Source organism: Falco cherrug, chromosome 6 (genome assembly GCF_023634085.1).
Source record: "Falco cherrug isolate bFalChe1 chromosome 6, bFalChe1.pri, whole genome shotgun sequence".
Taxonomy (NCBI): Eukaryota; Metazoa; Chordata; class Aves; order Falconiformes; family Falconidae; genus Falco; species Falco cherrug.
Genome location: NC_073702.1, coordinates 75,126,838 through 75,147,723, shown reverse-complemented (window position 1 = coordinate 75,147,723; position 20,886 = coordinate 75,126,838). Strand labels below are relative to the sequence as shown.

The following is a 20,886-nucleotide window of genomic DNA, read 5'->3' as shown; positions in this document are numbered from 1 at the left end:
TTAATGATTTTGATCTGAGATAACATCTATATGCATGTGTATGTATGCATCTCACAAATGTGTGCTGCTAAGCGTGTCAGTCTCTTTCATGCATTTATAAAAGAAGCTGTCATGCTCAACAATTTGTTCTGTACCACAAGGCAGACTGGTACAAAATTGGAGACAGAACAGTACATTTCTGTTTTATGTAGGCAATATGAACCCAGCAAAAGAACACGCTGCTTTTGGTCTTGCTTTCCAGCGGGCTTCTACTGCTTCATGCTAAATTGCAGATTACTTGGTTTGAATGAACCTTAATTGCAGCCATGCACAGGGTCTGTATGTAGTGCGGAGCTTAAAAGTGACTTCATAGCTTTTTTCTTTAATTTTCTTGAATCAAAGATGGATTTCCTGAATAAGAAATGTGTAAGTATTCTAGAATAAGAATCAAAAAGAAATTGAAAGCAAGAGATGTTTCCACTAATGGGCCGAGCCACCTTTGGCTCCACATATCTCCATCCAGGTAATGCTTGGGTTGCAGACCTCACCTTCCTGGTTTCCTCAGGAATGAAGAATTGCTGGGAGTTATGCCACTGAGTGAAACTTATGAAATATCAGTGAGAAATGCCTTGAGGGTACTGAAATGGACACCTGGGTTTACTTCCCTCTGTCATATTGCCAAAGTGACACTGTAAAACGTACTTCTGCCCTGTTGGTCTCTATAGTTTCATGTGTTGTCCATGAGGATGGAGACAAGTAGCCAGTCATGATACAGGCTCAGAATGGAAAGGGGAAGCAGCACAGGAGGCACAGCTGCAAGGACATGCTACTGGCTTTTCCTAAGTTGCCAGAAAACAAACCAGCATGAAGACAAGGCTCTTGTTATAAAGTCCTGACAATTTAAGGACAAAATCCTGACTTACAGGGGTCAAACCAAGAACGGAAGGATACTTTAAAGTAGTAGGAGAAGACACATAAAGCAAAGCAGCAAAAGCTGCTATCAGGCAAATTCAAATCAGACATTTTAATACTTCTCTTAAAGAAGAAGAAAAAAAAAAAAGAAAGAAAAAAAAACCCATGGATGATTAACCAAATTAATCCCCTGGAACAAGTCTCCACAGAAAATGCTAGCTTCCATTTCCCTTGACGTCCTCAAAGACCAAGCCTTTCTGGAAGGCATGCTTTAATCTAATGTGAGTTACCAAACCCAAGGCTGGGATAAGTGTGTGAAACTCAATGGCCAGTAGCAGACAGTCAGTTCAGCCTAGACAATCTAATGGCCCTTTTTCACAGAGCCTCTCTAGGAAATGGGACAGACACACTCTACCCTTCTGCAAAGCCAGTTTACCAAAATTATTAAATCCATTTGCATGCACTAAATAATTTAGCCTCACTGTGTCTCAACAAAGTGGTCAAGAGCACCTGACACGGCGTTCAGGAGCAGTGCAGCCCATCTCCCTTGCACTGCCAGTAGCACCTTCCCCAGCCTCCGCTGATCTCTTCTGATCGAGAAAAGCATCTGTTCATCAACTCTTCTCCAACAACCCACCTCTCCTGACCTTGCTCAGCTCCTGTGAACTGACAGGATTACCACACAGCGGTACAGCTCACTCCCCGTCTGTGCCCAGCTTGTATCCCTCGGTGTCTGACATAATTTTTGACCAAGAGGCATATGTGTCAGCGATGCTCAGATAGCAGCATTTCCGCCTGTAGGCCGGGAGGGTGTCAGTTCAAGCCCTGCTGGAGGATATGAACACCTACCAATATGAAGGCAGATGCACAAGAACATTAGGGAGAGAGATGAAGCATTCACATACATTTGGGCTCTTTTGTTTTTTTCTCCTCTACGGCATATATTGCCTTTAAAAACAACCCATTAATTAAGAGCTTGTCACACATGCATTGCACTAATATTCTGATTCGTGCCGAATTTGGACCTGAATTCCACATCCAACCTGCTGCACCAAGAAAAGGACATTTTATATCTGTATAAATATAGCCTTCCAAAAAACTCTGTAGCTAAATTCCCCTGTGCCACAACATGTGCAAACCTACAGCCATTTTCTGTCCTTTATGTCCCTTGTCTCTTCCACTTGGTAAGAACATAATGCCCTGGCCCTGTGGGGCTTCCTTTGAGAGAGAGGTCCAGTGGTTAAATCAGAGGACTGGGCATCTAGGACTGAAATTCTTGGCATTGCCACAGGTTTTTCTTCATAGCCCTGGACTTGTCGTTTATGACAACAACCAGTGCTGAGCAGGTGCAGCTGTGTGCACCACCAGGAAAACAGAGAGATACTGGCTGTGCTCCTAATGCTAGAGACAGACCACTGGCATGGGGATGCCAGCACAGCATGGAGAGATGGAGGAGGGGGGGAAAACACACTGCCAGGAGCACTTTGCTGGTGCTCAAAGCATCATCCCCACTCCAGCTGGCACAGGCTACCAACTGCAGCGTGCTTGGCGTTGGCCTCACTCTGCAGCCTACCTGGCAGACTACCCTTTCTTGGGCATCCCAAAAGTCATACACTCTTTGGGGAGGAAACTTCCCAGTTGTTACGGAGAAAGATGACAGAAGGATAACCCGTTCTAGCAGCAGAGCAAACCCACGTGATTCACAACAGAGATCCCAGGTCCAGTGTCCAAGGGATAGAGACTTTCATTTGTGAACAGATGTGCACAAATTCATCTTCTAGGCACCTAAATCCCTGCCAGGGTTTCATATCTACTTGATACCATCTACTTTTAGGGGGTCAGATTTTCAAAATTACTCAGCTCCCCATATGGGAGCTTTTATGGAGATACAGCACTAAGATCTAGTGCATATGATACTGCAGAAATAGGGGTCTGGTGGTGAACACGATATGAAATTCTGGCCTAAATTTCTACAGTTTTTGATTTCTACAAATATTTCATTGCAATTAGAAACCCAAGTTCATGACCAAAGTTGTTTTGTGAGGTTTTTTCCCCCCTCCAAAAACATTTCTTGCTTTGTTTTGTTTTCTTTTATGCATTTGTGCTTTGCTTTTGAAGAAAATTTAAAAATGTACTCACCATGAATGGAAAGGGTCCCATTCCTCACTGCCAGGAACTTGACCCCATATGGAAATAATGATGGAGAATGGAGGCTTCCATAGAGGTAAATGTGCGCTTTGTGACGGAAAGGGGCCTCATGGGATCCCACCAGGAGCTCTCCTCCATCAGATATCAGAATGTAATGAGCATGGAGTTCTACAGGTCCTGGACCAGTGAACAAGAGTTTGCCACCTGAAGACAACAGAAGAGTGATATGCAACCATAGATCTAAAAGCCAGTCATCATCTCACAGTCAAAGGAACTGTAAGAGATGGGTAAAAAAATGGGTTTGCAATAAAATTATGAGATTAAGAGTAAAATATTATTGCATCCTGCAAAATTTCCACCTTGCCCTGTGCTTCTGCCTATGGATTTATCAGATTTTTACAGACCTTATTAACTCAGCCCATTCTTCAATTCTACCACAGGCTGCCGTTCTAGACTTGAGCAAGGCCATTCAGCCTGGGCAGACATCTAAGTCTCTCCAATTCCAGTGCAAGGGAGCTGTGTTTGGAAAATCTCAGTTTCAACCTACTGGCTCTCTAAACATGAAAAAGGGATAGTACTACTTAATTTGCATGTTACTTTTCAGATTACAGGCTACTTGTGACAGGGAGAGAGGAAGTGAGAACATCTTTGGAACATAAGAACTGGCAACTTGTTTAGCTCAGTGGTTGATTTAATCCTGCATACTCTTCCAGGCGCTGTTCAAAACCAGATGCTTCCAAATACAATATAAGAAACTTCTCCCTGTTAGCTGAATGTGAGATGACCTCCCCATCCCATGAAAGCCTCATTTTAATCCTTAATTAGAGGTTAACTTCACCTCAAAGCATAAGGCTTCATCTCCTTGCCAACATTGTCCTTTTACCATCTAAGATTTGTCATTAATATAGATCTGATCCTTCAAATCTTTCTAGTATTTAGTCTCAGTGATTTCTTGAAGCAATGAATTCTGTGGTCTAAGTATATGGTGCATGAAAAAGCATTTCTATCCCCTGATTTTTACTCAGTCTCTTCAGTTCTGTCAAATGTTATCTTTGTTCTTGCCTCGTGTGAGCTGGTGATCCCAGCCTGTCATCTCAGGATGGTTTATGCTTTTATCTCCATTCATATTTTCTTCCCTGTGAAGGACACTGTCCCTACCTTTACAATGTATTTGGACACAGTGGACTCTCAGATATCTAATCATTTCGCATGTGGGATGGCTTCCCGGCTCAAGCCATGCTTCCCAGGAGCTAGCAGGGAACATCTCAAAGCCTGGCAACCTCAGGCCTCTTTACAAAGTGTCTATCATCCTCCCAACATTCCCTTTTATGTAAAGTAGCTAATAACTGTGCCACCTCATACCATGGCCAGCTTTCTACTGGTGTTAGCAGTTTTTAATGGTGACCTCTATACCTACCAAACAGCTGGCTTTCCTTCACCACCAGATACTACCAAACCTTAGCAAGAAGGAGATCAGACCTCTGCTTTAACTTCAGTATTGAGTTGAAAAAGGAAGGAAGAAGTTTTAAGATAAAAATCAGATTTAAAACTACCTTGATCATTGTTCACCTTTGATTTGGTCCTGCTGCTCTCAGTGATAAAGGAGATGCATAGCACTTGCGCCTTTCCCACCTAGTTGCATCCACCCCTGCTGAACACATTCTGTTTATCCTGGTAATTCTTGTTTATTCTTGTGTTGAGGGGCTTTCATTGTTTCTTGATTTCTTAGTCTTATAACAAAGTCTTATAACTTAGCCTTAGTTCTAATTTATTAGGCTTATAACAAAGCTAGTATTTGAATAAGGACTACCCATTAAATATTTTCTTTCCCAATTTCAGTAGATTCCACATAAGTTTTTACAGAATATGCTTAATAGATTAAAGAGATAAATCTTACATTTTCTTGCTTATAACCACTGGGAACCATGGGATTGATCTCACAAACACTAGCTCCCCTATGTGTACATTTTCTCTTTCCCTAGACGTATTTTTCTATACACAAATATATTTCTGTTAAGCTTGCTACATAGCATTTTTATGAATTATACTGAATACACTGTGATAAAACAGCAGAAACTTCAGCTTGTCTCATACAGAACTGCAGAAGAGACCCGATTTCTTCTGAGATACATCTGAGACTTCTGAAAAACAGAAATATTCTTAATACAAAACATGCCAGGCTGAAACGGGAATATTTGAAATGGTATTCATTTGCAGACTGAAGGGACCATTAGCTCATACCGCCTGATGGCCTGTGCACGTCATGCTATTGAAAAACTGGAGGAAGTCAAGTTGCCTGTGTTTGACTGCCACATACCCTCCAGAAAGGCAGACAATCAATTAAACGACTTGGGGACATCACTCTACCGTTTTCTATGATCATCTTTTCCCACAGCAAATTTCTCTTACTCTTCACAATTTCTGCTTTATGTCCAACCATAATTCATCAAGGATGAGCTTTCAGACAGCGGTTCCCTTTGCACCTTCCTGCGTTGCACTGCAGAGAGGTATAGAAAACAGCATTTTCTGTGAAGGTACTTACAGGTAAAATCGAATCTCAGCCCTCATCCAGACTGATTGGTAAGGTTTTCAGGACTCTTCCTGCAAGGAATTGTCTCCAATTCATGGAGTGGTGGATCCTCTTTCACAACCCAGTTCTCATTCTGTAGTTTGAAATCCTGACCTCCTAATTCTTCTGTGCTTTATTGTTCTTGATGCTGCCTATAGAGGCAAAACCAGCTTAGCCCCACACTCTGCCTCTTGCTTTTCATGGTAAAAAACACCCCACTGCCTCCTTTTGCCTCTTCATTGCACTGGGAGATCAGGTGGGCATCCCTGAGCCACACAGACTGTTGATCCTTTTCATGATCATGGCTTTGTCTGACAAAGTCCCTGATTGTGTAATCATTACTTTCATTCCTAATTGCTCCTGGCCCAGCTTTCTTCCCAGCGGTGTAAATCTGCATTTAGTTTGAATGGCGTTCACAAAATGCGATAAGCGACTCTCCATTTACTTTCAAATTATCAATGATGTGCAGTGGCATCCAAGTAGGCATGAGAATGGTTCAATTTACTAACACTTTACTTTCTGAGTTAGTACATTTCATGTCTGATGGCTGCCATGAGATCTTGGCAGGTGATCCTTAGTTAGCCATCACACGATCACATGTTCTACAGAATTAACTTTATCAAACAAACTTGCAATTTTCCTAGAGAGTGAACTAAAGCTTTCTGGCTTTTCTTCCATAAAATTTCTATCCTTTCACTCAGTATATTCCTACAGTTAGTAATTTATGGATTCAATCATCTGTAACGTTCAACTTTATCCGGTTTTCTCATTTGACCTGTGGTTGATATCAGACTAAGCAGCCAATATCTTTTTTCCCTTTACCTGCCTGGACCCTGAGACAAGATCAGAACTTCTACAGTCCTCTGTAATTTCCCATGTACTCTGAAATTAATATTTGTGGGCCACAAAATGCCTTTTCCAGCAGTTTTAAAGCTCTTGAATGAGAATAGACCTGTTGATTTAAGAATGTGCATTCTTGAATGATGTTATTTAACATCTTCATTATATTAACATTCTTTAGTAATAAATGGACCTGCTGGTCCATCTTCCTTTTGTGATATACTAGAACAGAAATACTTATTAAATACATTTGCCTTATAGCAGCAGTGTTAATAATTTCATCCCCACAATCTAGAAATGGAACTGTAAATAACTGCAATTTATTTTATTCCTTTAAAATAAAATTTTATGCATTAAAAAAAAGAGTTCTACCCCAAGGTCTTTATTGACTTCCTATGCTGAAGTATAGTCATTTCTGTTTCCACCTCTCTTCATACAATTTTTAATGAGTATTCTAATTGCTGCCATGCTGTACCACTGAACCAGGAAGGCTGGTAGCCAAAATTGTCCTATCTTTTGATTGCAAAATTGTAGTTATGCTTCACATAACATCCCCAAATTTTTTCCCAAGTTTCAGCCACATTTTGTCCATCCAAAATTTTCAAGCTGTCTACAAGACAGGTTAGAAATACTGAATTCCTCGCACAAAACCTTCTATCCCTTCCCCATGGGATGACACAGATGGGAGAATGTAAGATTCCTCATTCCTTTTCTTTTTGCAGCCATTCCGATGACTTCGAGGCAGCCAGGGGAAAATGCCTGTTTCCCGTAAGAGTCTGGGATTTGCCTCCTCCTGCCTGGCCCACAGAAGGTCTGCTGAAAAACAGTAGCACCTGTTTATTTTTCCTCCCTTCATTAGCAGTGCTGAGACACAACAGAGCACACCACAGAGCTGTGTTTTGCTGCCAGTGGTATAGATATCTGCCTCTCTGGAAAACTAGCAAGGAGTGAAAAGGTGACACCTTGAACTTCACATTGGAGTCCCTCTTCCTGCAAAAACAGGAGTGGCTCAACCAGCAAGAGTTAATGCTTTTGGGATGGGTGTTAATACTTGTTCTGCACTGTCTCTTGTGCACCTTTCTGCACAAGATGGCTTTGGCTGGTCAGGAGTAGCTCACCCTCATACAGCTCCTAAAAATCACTGTTTGCCTCCTTACATACACCTGGTCCTCTATGACCAGTCCTCTATCTCCCTTTTGTTTCCTTTCTTCTTTTTAAAATCCCCTGTTCCCCAGTAATAAGCTAGCTGCATATCAGCTGTCTTGATAGACTTTTCTCTCTGTTGATTCAAAGAATTCCTGTATCTTTTGTGGATTTCTGGGTGTCTGATAAATTTGAATGCTGCTGACTGTTCTGCACCGGGTGCAAGTACGAGCAATAGTCCCAACAAGTTTCAGTAGCAGCAGGCATGCAGGCACTAGCTGTGCGATGCTTGGCCTGCAAGTCTGCCCTTCCTGGGGGAAAACCTACACAAAAGCAAGGTTTCCCCACCCTGGGTGAAGATTTAGATGTGAAGGAGTAATAATAATTGGACTTCAAGGTGGTGGTTATTGCCCGGCTTTTGGTTTTCTCTGTTGCTAGATGCAATGGCAACCCAAGCACACTTGGCAATGGTGCAAAGATTTGCAAGATCAAGATCACCAGAAGGCATCTGCTGTGTGTGACACTTTCACTTTCCCTTAGAAGCAGCAGTCAGACCCAACATATAATCATAGGAAACAGATATATACACTCACGGTCACACCGTAATGCTGTTGTCCCCTGGCTATTTGCAAAGCTGCTGAACCCCTTCCAGAACCAAGGCAAAAGGCAAGCAGTCCTTGGGAGAAGGTAAAGTGGGGGAAAAAAAAGTTCATCTGCTGAAGATAAAAGAAGAGCAGCATCCACAGAAAAGAAAAGAAAGCATTAGCAGGGCTTCATTTAACCATTTACCAGATCTAACTGTAAAGCCAACTCCAGCCAAGCTTACAAACACTTTCATGTCAAAAAATTGCATATTGTCTCTCTAACCCTTAGATCTCTGTATCTCTGTTTTTCATTGGATCAGAATAAATATACAGCTGCTGCTTTACAAGGTTGTCTTCCCCTTTTGTAAAAAGAAAATAAAAGTTATGCTTCCTTCTTTTATTGCACTTGATCTCTTCTCTGAAAGCAGAAGGCAAGAATATTGCTCAACTGAGCCTTTGGCTGTGACCCTCAAATTGTTTGTTATGGCTGCACAGGAAAGCAAAGTCCTACATATGACCTTGAGGGTGATTTTATAAAAATCAATCAACTACTGTTATGATGGCCTCCCCACCAAGCAAAATAAATACAATTAAACCCATAATCACTTCTGTACAGTAATGTGCAAATTCAATGGGTCTCTTTAGGTGGAGTGAGGGAGAGCAGAGAGCAGGGAGAAATATGTTGAGGCTATTTGATACTTTGTGTGAACATCAGAAGCACTATTCTTCTCAATTAACCCAGCGATTAGCCTCCACCTCTGCCCAGAAAAGAAATCTTTCTTTATCTGTCTTTACAAAAGAGAAAGAGAGAGAGAGAGAGGAAAAGAAAGAGGGAAAAACTAGGCAACTCCATCTGTCCCACAGGAGAGGAGAAACAGCCAGACCAAATAATGGGGAGGAGGGGGGAAAGGGAATATTAAGGAAAACAACCTGATAAAAACCTGATAATAAGGTGGAGGTTGTAATCTGCTGTGTGAATAACTGCAGCAACATCATACCACTGGCAGAACTGGTTTTGTGAAAAAAGACATCTGAAGTTCTTGGGAAATAGTGCAGAGCACACACAAAAGAAAAGGATTTGAAAAGCTGATGTAAACGTCACTAAGACAGGTGTCCTGGACTGGCTCATGCAATACCACAGCCCAGGTTTCCAGAACATTTACTATGGAAACAGGCTGCATCATGCACTTCTGAAAAAAAAAGAAAAAAAAAAGAACAAATAATGATGGAGTAGAGGATTGTGAGGACTGACGTTTCTCCTTGCTTCTGTCATGACGATTCACACTTTCATAAATAGCAGCTTATATCCCTTCTCAAAAACCTTGTAAAAAAAAAAAATCCTTCTAACCTAGATGTTCTTATAATGCATTAAATAGATATTGATATTTTTTATTTTGGTTGTGATTTAGAGCGCTCTAGCAGTTTCCCAAACCCAGAGGGAAGCAAAGTTCCCATTCCAAAGTGCACCTTTTATGTGGAGGCCTTTTTTAGTATCATCTTTTGAGGCCATACTTTGCATTCACTGTAGATACAAGATAGTTTTTCCTAATGAACAGCTCATTAGGGAGCAAGGATATAAGTGATTATCACCAGATTTAATTCTACTTCTTTATGTAAAGTTGAATGAAGTGTTAGAGCAGGCAAGCTACAAGAAATATGCTGGATAGTCTGAAAAGGTTTTGGGTTTTTTATAATCAATAATAGAAGGTGTTACGAAAGTACCAAAAGAATCGTCTTATACTTCATTATTGTGCTATGCCCCTCAACTAACAGAACACCTCCCCTGCATAGAAGAGGATTTACTGATTGAAAAGTCATCTCCTCAGCTGGACTGCTCCTTCCCATCACCGTGCAGGGAAGATCTGCTCTGCTTGTGCTGTGGGTACACCACGGCCATGTATAATGAATATTCCCACAGCCTCCAGCTTGCTCTTTACTGGTTCCTCTCACTTGGTGTTTCACATGACAAAGCCACAGTATCCCCCCATGAGACAAGCTTAAGCTCAGAAGTTATATTCCTGGCAAGCATCCCGGAGTGGCAAACAGCAGAAGGCAACTGCCAGAGCTGGAATCTCTCTGCTGAAACAACTGATCCTGTACAACAAGGCTGCAGTGTGCTGGCAGCCCACTTATTGCTCACTCTCTGGCTCCAAGGGTGTTCCTGGTGGGGCTTCCAAGCAGGAAGGGGGGAAAAAAACAAAACAAAACAAAACAAAAAAACCAACAAAGGTCCTCCTGTGTACAGGAAGAGGAATACAGAGTTTAAGAGCCTTAAATAAGAATAACCGATTATTTCATCGACTGTCACCTGCACCCTGTTGACATGCTTACTTGACAGTCGGATGAGCCATGAAAGTTGGTTACAGGCTGGACCACTGCCAAGCAAGACACAAAGGAGAAAAGAAGTTTGTTATATTGGCTTCATCCCAAAGGCTGCCTGAACCAAGAATCCAAAACTCATTCTCCACCTCCCTGGGTATGTACCTCCACATTCATAATACACGGGTACAGATCCCAAACTAGCTGTGAATTCCCATGCCTGTGTATTTCCACCAGAACATCACTAACATGCTAAAAAATTAAGCCTGTATTCTAACGTTTGGCTGGACAGAGGCCTTAATCTGTCCCTGGGCGAGGAGACGGCAGCTGCTTGTGTACTTTCAGACAGGAATTGTCTCCCAAGCTCAACAAGCCTGTGTTTTCTGGCTTGCTGCACTCACCGCCATCTGCTCAGATGGCACATGCTCCCTTTTAAGCCAGTTGGGCTCTTCCCTTAGAGTACAGGAGACAGGCAAAGGCAATTCAGATCGGCAGCCCAGAAAATGCTGCCATAGGTATATATCCTTCAAAGAAGTCGTTCTACTTCTTCAGCTCTTAGGTACTCGTCCGAGATACTTATCTTTGATGCATTTGCAAGAGGAGAGCTAACCTGGTGGGGAAGAGGTGTGGACACTGCTAGATGGCTTCCAACATGTATGACATCATCTAGAACCTAATGAAGGAAAATTCCAGATGAGCCTTGTATAGTCATCAAGGTGAACACCACACGTAGAGGTGTGATGGAAAAATAACCTTGAGCTATTATTTCAAGTCCCCACGTGACAGACGTGCATTAAATGTTTCTCCCTCAGCAAGGGATGGATGCACTGGGGAAGAGACAGGACCACTGTTTTGAGCGCAGGAATATGCTTCTGCTCACCTACAGTCTGTCTGGGTGACTATTAGACCAGACTGTTTCTATTTGCTATACCTCTCCACCCACGGTTATCTCATTTCAAGCTGATTTCTGCCATTTGAATTTAAAGGTTTATCTCCTCGTGTCCAGCACGGCGGGTTGGACCTTGGTCTTAGCGACAGCCTGTTCCTACAGCAAAGCTATAGCAGTGCACGGTCTGTCAAGCCGCCAGAGGAGGATACCTCAAAACTGAAGAAACTTATTACACAGCATGCTTCCTCTGTAGTTCAGGGCTCATGATACAGACTCATGCCTTTGAAAGTATTTATTTGTAGTTTAAAAACTTAGGAAGACCTGGACCTCAGTTCCCAGCCTCCATAGGTCACAATGGCTGTATTTCTGTACCACATGAAAGCATGTGAGGACAGGTCTACTAACAGTGCTACTGATTAGGCCTGATTAGCATCTAGGACAGGTAGAGACCAACTCAGCAGATCTTCCCATCCCATGATTAGAGGCAGTACCTGCTTCCCCGAAAGGTGCACATCCCCTCCTTCCATGCTGGTGAGTGGAGGAAGAGGATGGTGCTGCCTCGGGATTCAGCCCCATCTCTGCCAAAGCGATGTGCAGTTGCTTGGCCAGGATTACCTTCCGCCCATCTGCTCACCCTACAACACTCCACAGGAGTTTCAAGAGCTACTGAAGTTGCAGAAAATCAATTTCATTGGCAAGCAAGAGCCCTGGGAGTCTAATGTACATGCCCATCTGAAACATGATGGGAAAGGGAAATCTGCAGCCCCTACCCACGAGCCAGGGTTTAGAGCTGTGGAAAGAACTGAAAAAAAAAAACCCACCAAATTGCTACAGATTCAGTGCCTTAAAACCCTTCTTCCAGGAATGTCCAGCTCTGCAAGTTGCACTCTACAGAATAACACTGAATTCCTGCAAAAAAATATACTAACAAATTAAAGAACTGATATCTCTTTTTTCTTTTTTCTTTTTTTTTTTTCACCCCCGTGAAAACAGTCAGGACTTTAAGGCTCTGAGACTGTAATTATTGCAGACTTGGTACACCTCACTGTAACAATGCAGGAAAATACCACACAGCACAGGGAGAAATAGGGCTGACTTTTCTTCCTTTTAAATCTCAATTAAAAAATACATTGGATGAAATTTCCCATTAGCTGGTACTATTTGTACATCCTATGTTCTTTCTTTAATTAAAAAACATGCTTATTGCAATACTGCCAGAATCGCTTTTACGGTATTTTAATTGTAATGTCTCTGCCTGATTAAAAAAAGAAAATATGAACTAGAAACTGCCTGCAAAAAGTATCACAATGCACATCCCAAATGGGATGAGCAAAATGGCACAGAAAACACCGCAACACAAGTAGTTTCCAACTGTGCCTACTGACAAGGGATTTCTAAATGGGTTTTATGGTTGATGCCATAGACAGGAAAACAGGGAAAAGCTTTCTCCTTCTTTCAGCAAACTCAAAGGCAGTCTTTATCAGCAGTGACTGAAGCACTGGTTAGTTGACAACTACTTATGCAGGTGTACCAGCAAATATTTGATGCTTTTTGCTAATAGCACCAAAGCCTTGGAAAAAGTCAAGCCAAATTAGTATCTGCATTTCTCTGCTCCCCAGCTCTATGCACAGGACCCATTCTAGCCAGAGTCTGATCTAAGCATGAATTACAAGAAATGCAAAATACTGACGGATAAGCATTGCTTCAAAAAAAAGAATAATTGGCACTGTCCTGAGTATCTCTGGGGCTTGTCAGTTCTCTACTTTTTTTCTGGAATCTCATAGTTTGGAAAAAAAACCCAAACCTCAGATTAGCTGGAGTATTCTGGAAACTGAATGCACAGGTTTTAGAGGCAGAAACTGTGGGTGAGGTGAGTCAGACCTTTCTGAAAACCTCAGCCTGGAGCCTGACCATGGAAGAGGGAACTGGCACGCTGGTTTTAGCAGGACAGCTAAGATACAGCAAAGATACAAATGTTAGGGGGACAGGAAGGGCTGTGACAAGTGATATTGAGGCTTTTATAGAATAGGGGCCAAAGGAATCTTCTCCCTTATGCCTCCAATGATGGCCATCTCCAAATTGCCATTAGAAAAGCAACAGGGTATACTGGCTGCATCACCCCAAAATTCATCCCCAAGGTACTCCTGAAAGGTCAGGCAGCTTTTTTGGCCTCCAGAGCTCCCTAGAGCACTATAAATTCAGACAAAGACAATAACATATGTCTGAGGTATCAACCCATCAAACACAAAGGAGTTACTCCACTGTAAGCTCTGCGCAAAGGAAATTTCCATCTGTCCTGGGTTACCATAAATATTTCCATACTTGTGATGTTGGGATTATGAAAATAACTGCAATATGCTGAATATACAGTTATCTACAATCTGTCTATCTTGTATCTCTTCTCCAATCAGTATTGTCTGAGCAGTTTCACAGTCTGGCTACTAAACTTTCCACTGCCGATAACCACGTGTTCATGCTTCGTTTGTGGAGGAGGAGGTAGAAACTGCTGAGCCCCCATGGCAGGGAGCAGGATTCAGTTGCCTAATGCTGTTTCTCTACTGCTTTGGTCTCCAGATCTTCTGCTCAGACAACCTGGTCACTACCAGAACCACTATATGTATTTTGCTGTATATTAAGACAGCCAAAGCAGGGTCACTTTAAGGCTGCATATAAAGGTGACACCCTTCTTATAATACTCTTTAAACAATTTCTGCAATGTTCAAAGCATCATAAGGAGACAACATAGAGGCAGTATTCAAAATCCTCATGGTGTCCTAAAAAAGGGGAATCCAAGAAATGGCCCATAAACATGTGTTGGGTTTGCTGGATACAGCACCAGAAAACGGGCAGTACAGCATCTTTACACAGGCATGAATCCAGTAGCATTCCAGCTTTTTTTCTTCTGTAAAGTGCATTATATTCTCAGCTTGTGAGTGCACAGACAGCCTGATACCGAGTCGTGAAAGCCAAAGGGAGCAAAACTACAATTTAATCCCGTTCTCCAGCTCCAACTAAGAAAACCACTCCAGCTAGACTAGGAAGGGGGTGCTTCAGTTGAAGCTCGTATCTACACCTGCCTGCAGGTTAGGGGCTTATTGTCATGCCCACCTTGCAGCTGGGGAAAGTTGTCAATAATCTGACCTGCTCACAGACTAGGTAGTTGCTACTTTAAGTGGCTCACCTGACCATGATTCGTCTTACAACGGGTATCTGTAACGCCTAAGATGAACAAGTCTTTGGTGGTGTGTGTTTCTCTCTATCAGTACCGGAGCCTAACCAACTTCCCTGAGCTGGACAACTTAAAGATAAGGTTAGAAAAGATAAATCTCAGTCTCATATCAGAGTAGACCCCAGCATGTCTTGACTCCACATCTAACCAAGACTAAACAGCTAGCAGCACCCATGCAAGTGGGGGTGGATGCAACAAAGAAACTTCAGCAAAGATGAAGCTCGGGTAAACAACTACCTTGCAGGCTTCTGTTTCTAAAACGTTTGATTCCTGTGTTTGGCATGTAGCAATGCAGACAATAACAGCATCTAGAATATTTTAATGCTGCTTTCCTAACTTAATCTACATTATAAACCAAGCTTCTTGGAACACATGATAAAGGGGAGAAATGATTTGAATGTCAGATGAGGCAAAGCCATAAAGATACCATTCCAGACTTCATTAAATTCAATCAGACCTCCGTTTGCTTCGTGAGTGCTGACTCATAGATCAAATGTGCCTTTGAGTGGGCGCAAAGTTCAAAGGGTTTCTGCTGCAAGATTGTGCCTCAGTTCTTCACAGAGACTGATCCCTGAAATCCTCATCCAGATTTGCAGCCAAAAGTCTCAGAAATCTGGGGTACTGACCTGTCTCCTCTACTGTATGCTGTAATCACAATGAGGTTAAGAAGAATCTCATATCATATAGATTTAGGATTTTCACTGGGGAAGAGAGGGAAAAAAGTTGTACTGAAACATTTCACTTTGGTTTTTAATCTCAGTTCTAACTTAATTTTGATTGTTTTGTGGGGGTTTTTAACAGGAATGATGCCTGCTGTAATAAGTCTTGAAAACCTCTGAACCTAGATAGAGCAAGTTTAATATTTTTTGGAAATATTCTCACAATAGGGATAAACTTGCAAAGATTTTTCTTTATAGAATGAGTGAAGTTAGATTGAAATATAATTGTCAAAGCACGTTTTTCATCATCATCTCAATGAAAAACTAATATCCTTAACATCCCTTTAATATAAAAAAATCATTTTTACAAGCAAAGATGATCCAGGTCCTTAAGCATATAAAGAGTCCTTTTCCCAGTTTTTGAGCTCCATTTCAGCAGGGGCTTACACATAGGCTTACCTTTGAGCAAGTAATTTCACCAGAACAAGTAATTCACTTAATGCAAGCATGTGCACAACAGTTTTCACAACTAAGGCCTAATTTCCAGGGAGTAATATTTCTGGCACTGAATTACAAGTACTTTTAATTCCTACTTTGACAAGCCACAAAGATATACTGACACACTGAATCTACCCCAGGGTACGTGAACCCTGAAAACCCAGTGTTTCCCCCCATAATTGTGCACAGTTATTTACTCTCCACCAGTCATGCTCCAGGATCTTGGATTATTTATTACATTGGGTAGCTGTGGCCTGTAATTCTGTAACATCATTAATTTTGTAAATGCTTCTGCAACACGTTTGCCTCAAAGATGCCAAACAAAACAGAGTTGATTATTGTTATCGGCACTGCCATTATCACTGAACGCCACTCAGGACAGCAGCACTGGCAGTAGCTGGGGGAAAGAGAAAGGGAAAAAAAAAAAAAAAAGACTTCCTACTCGTACTGTCATTATGTCTCAAACAGCATAAACGATGCTTTCTGCATACATAATAATTAAATCCTTCCCCTGTCCCCCACCATCATCCTGTTGTATCTACTGAGAGCAGATTCAGCCTGCCTGACCAGGGGTCTCCTGCGATGCTGGAGCTGGGGAAGGGAAGGAGAGATCACAGCCATGAAAAACTCCAGCCCTGGAGGAAGAAGAGCACTGAACCCCCCCTCCTGCAAACCTTTAAGATGCAGCAGGTTGAGCCTGGTGGTGGTGGTCCCCAGCAGCAGCGTCCGGCCGCCTTCTATCGTGACGTTATCGCCATCTCGCGGCTGGTGGCCAGCAGGCCAGCTGGAGTCTTCATCCCACCGGCCGCAAAACTGGAGGGCAAGCTGAAAAGAAAACAAGACCCAGAGAAGTTCAAAGCTCACCCCTCCCCACCCTTCAGGAAGCCAGCTGGCCGAGAGCACAGCGGAGACGCCTGTGCCACACCAGCTGCTTTCCCGGGGGGACACCGCGTGGAGCCAAGGGATGGAGGAGCGTTGGGGCTGGAGAGGTCCCCGGCCTTCGGAAACACCTCCCGCAACTTGGGGGTTGCCCCCCTTGTCTCATTCTGGTCTGGGTCACCAGGGGGTTGCTGCAGGGCTGGCTGTGGAAAGTCCGCGGGTTTCCCAGTGTGTGTCTCTCTCTGCCTCCCGAGAGGCAGAACTGCATGTTAATTCCTGGCAATGTTGTAAAAACAGCCTAAAGAGTTTAGAATTAAAACATCCCGCTCGATGGGAAATGTTTTGCTTTACAGGCTTTTACAAAGGCTTTCCTGCCACTCATCTGCATCTAGAGACACATTCCTCTTTTCAAATACCTTTTTGTCTTTCTCAGCTTACCCAGTATTATTATTGCCTCTCCTTCAATGGCTTGCATTGCCAGTTCCAAATAAAGCACTAGTTCCCGACTCGTGACAATGTCAGAATGTCACCTACTTGTTTCCAGTCATGGTGTCTCCTTACCTCTAAACTTTAATCATGAACTTTGCAGTGAAGGTGTGACCGATTTCTTCAGGAAAGTGTGCATGTTTTTGCATGGATGTGTGTACAAGTGTGGACATATGCATTGATAACATATTCTTTTGGACTCACATGTGAACTAGCAAGAACAGCCTCAACTGATTGGGGGAGGGGGGGGGCGTGGAACAGACATGGAAATATTTGTGGTCCTCACTGGATTGTGCTAATCCAAAACAGCAGTGGAAAGAATAACCTCAATACAAAAGCAAAATAAAGTTATTCCATTTTCAATCAAAGCACATCACGTGCATTAAAGCTTTTGCTCTGGAGCTGCGGTTTAGGTGAATCAATACTGGTGGTACAATAGTTATTCTTTCAACTGTGCATTTGTCAATTCTAGCTTTACGTGCTCGATATTTTATACAATATTCCCCATAGCAGCTATGATTATATGTCACCAACTATTATATGGTGACTACTGTCCTGATTGTTTACAGCAAGGAATGGGTGCTGGCTCCCAGGTTAAATGATACAACTGGTTTACATCCATCCCATCTGTAGGGTATGGATGCTGGTAAGTTCTACCCTCTGACCTATTCTACGATTTCCGTGCAAAGGGAATTACTTGGTTCAATTTAGACTGAAGCCTGGGAGTGCATTAACACACATGCAGTGAAAACATCTGGGAAGCAAAACCTCCAGCGTCAGAGGGAGTGAACCTCTTCATCATTATAGAAGTACAAATAAGCCTTCACGTCTGTACACAACTGTTACAGAGGGTACAATTTCTCCATGGTTGCTAAGTGTAATAGGACAAGTTTCATCTTCATTACTTGCAAACATCTATCTATATATTTCAGAGATTTAGGACAAAATTCCAGCTGAAAGGATAGATATGTTTAGTCACTGTCTTTCCAGAGAGGCTGTGAATTGCTCTTCACTGACAGTGCTTTGAAGCAGATGATACACAATATACAAGGGTATACAATAGATCCACTGAAAAAGTAGATAATTAAACTTGGTTTTGTCTCAAAACAAGGGACAGAGGAGGGTACAGCTCATGGAAAGACCCATATTTACCACACTGCTTACCAAGCCAACTGCAGCACAAACTGCATATTCCATTACAAATTCCATAAATTCTTGTCTGGCACAAACTCAACCAATGCTACTAGCAAAACACTTCATCATGTAGTTGCAAAATTGTGGGATCCATCAGAACATTGGGGGTTTTTTTGAGAAGGCTTGCTAAACAGTATAAAGTCACTCTGATGTCACTCTAACCCTCTGAAGTCACTTAGAAGCCTCCAGTAGCTCTAATGGGAAAGCAAAGGCATAAGGAATATACCAGGTTGTTCTTGCTAGCACCAAAAACTTAGTCAGCTGTTGATAGAAGTTTTGCAAGAGTTAATAAGAATAAACTCCTTTTCTGAATTTGAATATTTTTTTTTAAAGACAATCCCTCTTTCTGACTAGAAAATACACTAGTTCTTCATTTAAGGTTCTCTATATAACATGAGTGTTTAAGCTATTCTTGCTAGGTTTCTGCTGTCAACCCTTAGAACACTCCACACCATTCAGTGTTATACCCTCTGGCATAAAAGCTAGTAGCTGATACCCACCACTGTAATAAGGCAAAAAATGGTTGGAACCATCTGGGAAACTAAGAACAATTAACCATCTTAAGAACGTCACTCAGAAAAAATACAAACAGGCTGAAACCAAGTGTTATTCAGGTAATACGTTTATCCACAGTAAGAGGCAACCCCTGCACCATCAACCTAAACAAAGGCAGACAGATTTTATTGCTCAAAAGAAAGTTTACTACCCAAGAATGATTACACAGAGGCAGAAATTAGTTGGCCAAGGTCATAAAAATCTCTGTTGTTCCATCCAGTCAGTACCTAAAGGTTGCCAGTGACAAGATGCCTGGCTTAGTCTGCTGCCATGTGCGTCACTTGCACGTGTGTCTTTCAAGTGATTTTGGATTATTTAATTATTTTTTTAAAAATAAAAGTGAACAGATGAACATCAACTAATAACACAGGACGAAGAGACGTTTATAATCTCTTGTATCATCCGAGCATTGTCATGAAGAGAATAAATCTAAAGAATCTTTCTGAGGAGAGAAAGGGGGTTTGCTAAAGGAAAGTACTTTAAATTACCATGGCACTGAAGAATGTACGGGGGGGGTTAGAGGGAAAGCAACTCTGTAGAAATTGAGGAAAGGCTTTGAACTGATGAAGGGAAATGAGACCACAGAAGATTTTATTTGGTTATCCTTCTCTTGCTGTCCTACACCCTTCCCTAAGATGAAAGAGCCGCTCCTTAAGACCTTTGAAAGAAGAAGGTATCGCCTAGTGCAAGGCTAATGAAATAGCCAGCTGCCCTGAATCACAAGCACAGTTTGCCTGGACCTTGTGAATCTCATATGATTACCCTCTTCATGTTTTCTGGGAGAAAAGCCCAATGCAATCTCCAACTGTAATGGACTTTTAAAGTTCCTTTGCTGAATGCCGGTGGCAATGTCCAGTCCCTATTAAGCAGCCTATGGCAAAATGCAGCTGAGCTCATCCCCCTCACTATTTTTTCATAGAAGCAAAACTCTTTCCTTTTCCATTTTTCCCCCGGCTTGGCACCCAGCATTTGACCGACAGTGTTTAATTTAAACACTTACTCAGTAAGACTGAAGAGCAGCAGCAGCTGCAAGCGCCAGGGTCATGGCTGGGTGCCTATCCCATGCTCGCTTGTTGAATGAGCCAGGAGGAACCCACAGAGCCAAGGAAAGCTGCACATCAGAGGCTAGCAGTGAGTGTTTTCCTCCTGTGCTTTTTCCAGCTTCAGCACGGGGTACAGCAAATGGCAGGGAGCTTGAAAGTCAGGATGGGGGAAAGAGAAGCTGGCATAAAACAAGGCCTGAACGGTGAAACTGGAGCTGGCTGGCTGCAGCTGCTGCAGTCAAGTGGTAGCTTCACACTCCGGCTCCAACGTACACCAGATAGTTGGGGAGACGATTTGGAAAGAACAGAGCTTATGAGACCGTAACATCTCTGCATCCATCTGTGTCACTGTCAGCGCTCACACTTGAACATGGCCAACTTCAACTGGGTTTAACAGGAGGAGCGAGACCATAGAAATGCAAAGTTCGTGAAAATCAGTGGCTAGATTGAGGCAAGAGACTTTTCTGGTGTTTTCCCCAAGAACACAAATATAGCATGAACTGAACACTTCAAATGGCCACCCAAACTTTTGCAGGATGTGCCCTTACACCAACACCCACAGAAAACCCACCCTGGCAACATTGTGCACTTTGAATTGAGTACAGCAGATAACCCTAACTCAGTGGGGAACCAAACCCTCAAAATACGGGCAGAAACTCCAGGTGGGTGGGAAATCACAAGCGCTGGGAACCTCTAAGGAGCCCATTGCTCTTCCTGGGATAGCACAGTGCATGAGTACCAGGGACGGGATCCAACATGAACATTCAATGAGCAGTGTCCTGCAATATATCCCCAGGCCTGATATCCACCTGGTGTGTGTCATGCAGAACTCGCTTCAAGCCTGCACCTTATGTACCAAGTTATATACCTCTTGTTATAACACAGGTTAATTTGAGGGGGGGTAGCAACTCCTTCCCCATTATAGAGCTCCAGAACAATGAATGAATTATGTAAAGGTAA

The 20,886-nt window shown here is 42.5% G+C and overlaps 1 protein-coding gene across 4 annotated transcripts in view; it reads right to left on the bottom strand.

The window, feature by feature from the left end:
- Window positions 1-20,886, bottom strand: part of PKHD1 (PKHD1 ciliary IPT domain containing fibrocystin/polyductin) — a 281,171-nt gene that overhangs the window by 170,532 nt on the left and 89,753 nt on the right. For all 4 annotated transcript variants that reach the window (XM_027808650.2, XM_027808649.2, XM_027808651.2 and 1 more), the window contains 2 exons: window positions 16,444-16,594; window positions 3,031-3,243 (listed from right to left, as the gene is read on the bottom strand). In XM_027808650.2, the coding sequence (XP_027664451.2) occupies window positions 3,031-3,243; window positions 16,444-16,594 (364 nt within the window). The remainder of the gene's footprint in view (window positions 1-3,030; window positions 3,244-16,443; window positions 16,595-20,886) is intronic.